This window comes from Micropterus dolomieu, linkage group LG14 (assembly GCF_021292245.1).
Source record: "Micropterus dolomieu isolate WLL.071019.BEF.003 ecotype Adirondacks linkage group LG14, ASM2129224v1, whole genome shotgun sequence".
NCBI lineage: Eukaryota > Metazoa > Chordata > Actinopteri > Centrarchiformes > Centrarchidae > Micropterus > Micropterus dolomieu.
In genome coordinates this window covers 27580818-27588095 of record NC_060163.1, presented here as the reverse complement: position 1 = coordinate 27588095, position 7278 = coordinate 27580818, and the positions used below count along the sequence as shown (strand labels likewise).

The 7278-nt window shown below is 43.3% G+C and overlaps 1 protein-coding gene across 2 annotated transcripts in view; it reads right to left on the bottom strand.

Moving 5' to 3' along the window:
- Window positions 1-339: 339 nt before the first annotated feature.
- LOC123983432 (transcription factor COE3-like) overlaps window positions 340-7278 on the bottom strand; it is a 59598-nt gene continuing 52659 nt past the window's right edge. For both annotated transcript variants that reach the window (XM_046069686.1, XM_046069689.1), the window contains exons 15-16: window positions 5476-5640; window positions 340-1887 (exon numbers count right to left, since the gene is read on the bottom strand). In XM_046069686.1, the coding sequence (XP_045925642.1) occupies window positions 1856-1887; window positions 5476-5640 (197 nt within the window). In that variant the 3' untranslated portion in view covers window positions 340-1855. The remainder of the gene's footprint in view (window positions 1888-5475; window positions 5641-7278) is intronic.

The following is a 7278-nucleotide window of genomic DNA, read 5'->3' as shown; positions in this document are numbered from 1 at the left end:
GTCTTGGGGTGGTGATGATGCAATGAATATGACATGTGCCTTTGGTGTGAGAGATCCAGGTTCAAAGCCCCACTTACCCATCTACCGATGCCGCCCCATTGCATAACATTAACCAGGTTATTTGTAATTATCTGTTTAGTATTTTTCGGCCCAACACTGTGTATGTTGTTTCTTATTTTCAATCTTTACAAAATGTACTTATGCATTACAGATATTTTTTAATGAACCTTATTTAAACGTCTTTTTGTGTTTCCTATATGTCTTTTACATGTTCTTTTGATGCCATTATGTTTGATGTAATTCTGTTGAAGTGTGCTGCACAAATAAAAGGCAGCGACAGTCTGTCAGAGCGACCTGCTGACTTTATTCACTGTGAGGAAATCATTTCAGTACAGCCAAACAGTCATTAAAACAAGACTCACATTAAAAACAACAAAAACCCAAACAAGTGGAGCTGATTGGACACATCAGCTTTGATTGACAGCGCTATAAATGTGTGAAGACATTAACATTCACTTTTCTTTTTTCCATACAAAACAATGGTTTGTTTTTCAGTGTGGCACCACCACATACACACATACGTCTAAAACCCCATGAAGACGACTCGACATCCATTTATACAAAAACATCTTGGATATAAATACACTATTTATAATCTGTATGTTACAAAAAGAGTTTCCTCGTGAGCTCAGTGACGGGTGGAGGGGCGGCGTGATCAACCACAGTGACGTATAAATATTCAGCCAGCTACAAAATCACAAAACCCACAGAGAAAACACGGGGGCGGGGCTTTGGGGTGGGGCGTGGTTTAAGTGCTCGGGCGGGGCTTGATGAGGAGGAGCTAGAATAAAAAAGACAACTCTGAACAAGAAGATGGAGAGTCACAGTAGCCTATCAGGATGCAGGGTTTGTTTTTACAGTGGCAAGCATGAAAATAAAAAACAGACAGGCGGGGGCAGGGCTAAAGGGAGAAGGGGTGGGGCTAGTAACGGGAGGAAGATCATTTTGATTGATTACTCTTTCTTTTAGTCGATCTTTTCACTGTGCTTTCAGAAGACTGAAGGATATTTTCGGGTCAGAAATTAGTTCTTCAGAATTTTTAAAATGAGTCAAACTGGATTCACAAAGTTAGTCACAACACTGGTCTCTGATTGGCCAACAGCAGAAGATGAAAATCAGTTCACATCCTGCAAAATGTCTCATTTGAATGATTTCTCAGTGAGAGGAGCTGATCAGGATCAAGTCCCTGCGTAGGATGGCTTCTCCTTCCTTGTTCCCTTTCCCTCCATCATCTCCTTCTTCACTACAGAAATAAAGTGAACAAAGTTCTTGTTCTGTTTCTTGTTGCTGGGTTTGGTTGTATTCTGATCAAAACAAAGAACATGAACTTCCTGTTTTTCTTCCCTCACTGAGATTCATTTTCCTATTGGTCACTGAGGTATTCAGCGACCAATCAGGAGAGAGGAAGGTTCTTGTTGGATTTACATTTTCTGTCATTAGGGGCCTTTAGTATCCACAATCTTCAGATGTTCTCTGTTTCTTCAACCAGCATTACATTACAAGTAGAGGAAATGATGTCACAGGTGTGACATCACAGTTTTACACCAATAGACCCCTCCCCCCCAAACACAGACGATAACATCAGAATAATTACAGAGAGCTGAAAGCACCCAGAGAAAACTGCTGTACAAAAGTCCTTTTTATTTTCTTCTTTAGAGGCTGGAGGCTCCGTCCTGACTGGTCAGCTGCTGCCATAGGCCCCGCCTCCTGAGGCCCCAGGCCCCTCCTCCTCAGAGGTGATTGGTGCTTGTGGCTGAAGGGTCGGAGGGAGATGAGGAAGGAGGAGGAAGATTCTTTACATCGGAGGAACGACGAGGCCGGACATGGCTGCAGAGACAGAGCCAGAGGAGGAACATGATATTATATTTACAGATGAAACACACACACCAGGCAGCAGCATCACGTGACCCCCCCCACCCCAGCCACACACAGCTGCCGCTGATTCAAGTTCAAGTTCAAGACCTTTATTTGATTGGCTGAATGTGTCTCATCACAGGTGAAACACAGAAAAATAAATAACACCTTTCATCAGAGCCAATTCTACCTGCTGTTTCATATCTGCTCCTACATGACGTGTGAAGAATTGTCCTCAAGTTCAATAGAGGATGGAGCATTAGCATTAGCATTTGAAGCATTAGCATTAGCAGTATTTTCCAGCTGTAAAACGTTTTTAGGAGAGAGGAGAGGATACAGGAGGGAAGGAGGAGAGGATACAGGAGGGAGGGAGGAGAGGATACAGGAGGGAAGGACGAGAGGATACAGGAGGGAGGGAGGAGAGGATACAGGAGGGAGGGAGGGAGGGAGGAGAGGATACAGGAGGGAGGGAGGAGAGGATACAGGAGGGAAGGAGGAGAGGATACGGGAGGGAGGGAGGAGAGGATACAGGAGGGAAGGAGGAGAGGATACGGGAGGGAAGGAGGAGAGGATACAGGAGGGAGGTTGACTGTTGTGGATCTCAGCTTTGGTGCATCTGCAGTAAAACTTCATCAAATAAAATCTGGGAAGTTTGTTTATGTTGTGAAATCTAGTTTAACTGTAAACACACACACACACACACACACACACACACACACACACACACACAGTGTGATGTCATTACTCATTAGCTTCTTGGTAACGACAAATGCATGTAGCAACACGCAGTTTAATTTACCAGCTCATTACATACACAGCGTGTATGTGTGTGTGTGTGTATGTGCACACTTAGATTTTTTATTTAGATAAACCACGAGGTCATCAACACAGAGAGAGAGAGACTGATACAGAGACATAGAGACAGACAGGGAGAGAGAGACACTCCTGTCATACAGAACTCAGGTGTGAAACATTCACAGCCAGATGTTTAAAGAGGTCATGTTCAGGTTCATAGTTTGAACAGGTTTACAGGGTTTCATTTTCCACAGCTTCATGTCCTCTGACTGCCTGGAGGGGCTCTAATGTTGGGGTGGGGTGGGGGAGTTCTGCAGCTCAGTGTGTTTGTCCACACCAGCCACCAGGCAGCATCACGCTGCGTGTTACAGAGTGATGCAGAGAGGTTACTGAAGGAAAGACTGGACTGCGATCCAGCTGTGTTCAGTTCTGGAGTTTTCTGTGGGAGAGGGGAACTCCCTTTGGACTAGACTTCACTTTGCAAAACTGTTACATGCACAAAAAGATATATCACACAAAAAAGGAGAGGGGAAAAGCCAAAAAGCAGAATATGACCTCTTTAAGAACAGCGATGAAACAACGGAAGAGAGAGACAAACACTCGCGGTTATAACGAGATAATATCTGAGATGTAAATGTGTTGTGAGGTTATTAACGTGAAGGTAAACATGTGAAATGTTCTTTTTATTGACTCTTATTGGTGTTCAGCATGTTGGAGCGACTTCAGCTGCAACTATTAATAACATCAAACTGTATGTATTCATCTGTACGGCCTGCAAATGGATCAACACACACACACACACACACACACTGTGGCCTTTCTGCCTCAGCGAAGGCGGAGAGCATCATGAATATTTAACACTCGACAAACCTCTCTGTCAGAAACACTGACATCACACACACCGACTGCCAGAGTGTGTGTGTTTAATGTGTGTGTGTGTTCAGAGGATGTATCTGTGGGTCGTAGTGAATAAAACATGCACTGGCCTGCCACTCTCCATGCAGTACTAACAGTACTCAGGTCAACACCCCGTGTGTGCGTGATGTTGTTTACAGAAAAGCAGCTGTGATGAAACTGAAGCTGCAGTGACTCATTTACACCTCATTCATTCATTCATTCATTCATTCAACACACACATTCGACAAGTTCACTTCAGTAACAAAGACTTGCTGCTTTTTCTGACCTCCATATTTTAAATTCTTCCCTCCATATAAACTTATAATTCTGGTGGCATCCTTCTCAATTTTCAATAATTTTCAAAAATTACAAAACTGTCTCAACTCGTGGTCCTCACTGCTCACAGTTATGGCTAAATGCAGTGTACTATGGGTACACGGATGGTGACTTAAAAGGGTCAAAAAGCTGAGTGGGGAAGGCCGGACACTTCTCTCCCTCAACGCTCACCATCTTGGCTTCATAGAGGAAGGGGAGGGGCCACCAATCTGTTTTCAAACTTGTGAAAATGGCAACAGAGGAAGCTGCAGCCGCTGTGTTTGTTTAAGTAAAGCATGTTCATTTTTATTCACTTTTAATAAGACTGAACTAAAATCAAGCGTGCAAAGCCAGTAGATCTTTTGGTTCATGGTGATAAAGATCCGCCCGGGTGAGACCAAAGAGCTGAGCGGCCGTTTGCTTCCATACTCTGTTTCAAAAGATGCCGTCACAGGAGATTCATGATCCTGTCCTTATTTCAGTGCATTTGTTTTTTTTGCGGTTTACACAAGAAACACTAGAACTTCCTGTAAATAGTCTGAAAGGCTGAACCATCTACAAAATGCTTTCACACTTGAACCGAACCGAACAGCTTGATCCAGACCAAGACTACCTCCTTTTGTCTGACTAAATTTGGTCTGTTTGGTCCAGACCGTGGTACTGGGGAGGTTCCACACCTGTAATTTTGGTTTGGATCAAACTGTCTGAAAGTCCCCTTAGTGTACTAACAGAAGTATCTGCATTGACACCCAGCGAGAGTCACGTGAGTCTGAGTGCTGCCCGACCTGATACCTTCAACGTCTGGATGCCCCCTAACGACAATGGGTCCCCTTGGCAGACTGGACCATGTGTGAAAATGAAATGTTTTGCATTAGTGTATAAAATCTTGACCCATTCGTGTAGTAATGGAAGTATCTGAGTTGAGACACAGCGAGAGTTAGAAGAAAAACATATAAATGATGAATGAAGTCGTGTGTCCATCAGCCTGATCTCTCCTCTAACTCTGAAACCATCAGTGAGCCTCAGGCTGCACTGGGTCACATGTTCATCATCACCATGAGCACTGTCCTTTATTCTGACTCGGTCTCCCAGACACCGTCCTGCTGGCCCAAACAATCACTAGAGCTCCACATGTGGATTCATTCGCTGAAAGTAGTCCCTAACAGATGTACTATTTCCTCCTGTTTGTCTGATAGAAACTACTGGTGTCCATTAGGTACCACTCAGTTTACCTTCTTTCTCCACCTGTCTTACACCACAGGTCCAGGGAAGCCCGACACACAACTCATTAAAGTCCATTTCTCTTAAAACTAAACACATGTCAACGATCAAACCAATTAAAAATGTAAAGACTTTAAAATGTAGCTGCCAGCAGGAGAAATTGGAGGAGAAACTGTTATATGCAAATATAACACTGGAGGAGGAGGAGGAGTTGTTAAAGACAAGAGAAGGAGAAAAGGGAAGCTGGGAAGATATTGGACAAGGAGAGATGTCTAACAACCAGGTAAGGAGGAGGTGAAGGATGGGAAGATGGAGGAGGAGGTACAGTGTCACCTTGCAGCCCGTTGGAGTTGTTGGAGCAGTTTGGTGGAGGAGGTGAAGCTGTTGGCCGGACGACGGGGGCGAAGGCGCTCTTCTGTTTGACGGCCGCCGAGAAGGAGAAAACTCCGTGAGAGGAGTTACAGTTAGAAACCGCCATGGTCGGACTGGAGGGAACAACTGGAACAGGAAACAGAACCCAGCTCAACAAACAAAAACTGTATTTAGTACTAAATAACAGAAAGGTCAGAGTAAGGAGGTGGTTGGATTGGATGGTGGGCCAAAAAACAGACTATTACCCAGGAGACCGGTGTTTGTTTCCCATGTGAAGCAAAAATTCAACGTTGATTCCTTTTAATGATGTTACGTAACTTGTGTAACTTCAATAAGTAGCGTTACTTAACTCACGTAATTTAAGTCATGTAAGTAACATAGGTTCTCCTGAACCTAACCAAGTAGTTCTACTGCCTAAATCTAACCAAGTGGTTTTGGTGTCTAAACCTGACCAAGTAGTTTTGGTGCCTAAACCTGACCAAGTAGTTGGTTTTGGTGATTAAACCTGACCAAGTGGTTTTGGTGATTAAACCTGACCAAGTGGTTTTGGTGCCTAAACTTGAGCAAGTAGTTTTGGTTTTCAAAGCCTGAGCAAGTGTTTTTGGTACCTAAATCTAACCAAGTGCTTTTGGTGAGTAAACCTGACCATGTAGTTTTGGTGACTAAACCTAACCAAGTAGTTGGTTTTGGTGTCTAAACCTGACCAAGTGGTTTTGGTGTTTAAACTTGAGCAAGTAGTTTTGATGAGTAAACCTGACCAAGTGCTTTTGGTGCCTAAACCTGACCAAATAGTTGGTTTTGGTGTCTAAATTTGAGCAAGTAGTTTTGGTTTTCAAACCATGAGCAAGTGTTTTTGGTACCTAAATCTAACCAAGGGTTTTTGGTGACTAAATCTAAGCAAGTGCTTTTGGTGTCTAAGCCTGACAAAGCCTTTTGGTGACTAAATCTAACCAAGTGCTTTTGGTGACTAAATCTAACAAAGTGCTTTTGGTGTCTAAGCCTGAGCAAGTAGTTGGTTTTGGTGTTTAAACTTGAGCAAGTGCTTTTCGTGAGTAAACCTGACCAAGTGGTTTTGGTGAGTAAACCTGACCAAGTGCTTTTGGTGTCTAAGCCTGACAAAGCCTTTTGGTGACTAAATCTAACCAAGTGCTTTTGGTGACTAAATCTAACAAAGTGCTTTTGGTGTCTAAGCCTGAGCAAGTAGTTGGTTTTGGTGTTTAAACTTGAGCAAGTGCTTTTCGTGAGTAAACCTGACCAAGTGGTTTTGGTGAGTAAACCTGACCAAGTGCTTTTGGTGTCTAAGCCTGACAAAGCCTTTTGGTGACTAAATCTAACCAAGTGCTTTTGGTGACTAAATCTAACAAAGTGCTTTTGGTGTCTAAGCCTGAGCAAGTAGTTGGTTTTGGTGTTTAAACTTGAGCAAGTGCTTTTCGTGAGTAAACCTGACCAAGTGGTTTTGGTGAGTAAACCTGACCAAGTGCTTTTGGTGTCTAAGCCTGACAAAGCCTTTTGGTGACTAAATCTAACCAAGTGCTTTTGGTGACTAAATCTAACAAAGTGCTTTTGGTGTCTAAGCCTGAGCAAGTAGTTGGTTTTGGTGTTTAAACTTGAGCAAGTGCTTTTCGTGAGTAAACCTGACCAAGTGGTTTTGGTGAGTAAACCTGACCAAGTGCTTTTGGTGTCTAAGCCTGACAAAGCCTTTTGGTGACTAAATCTAACCAAGTGCTTTTGGTGACTAAATCTAACAAAGTGCTTTTGGTGTCT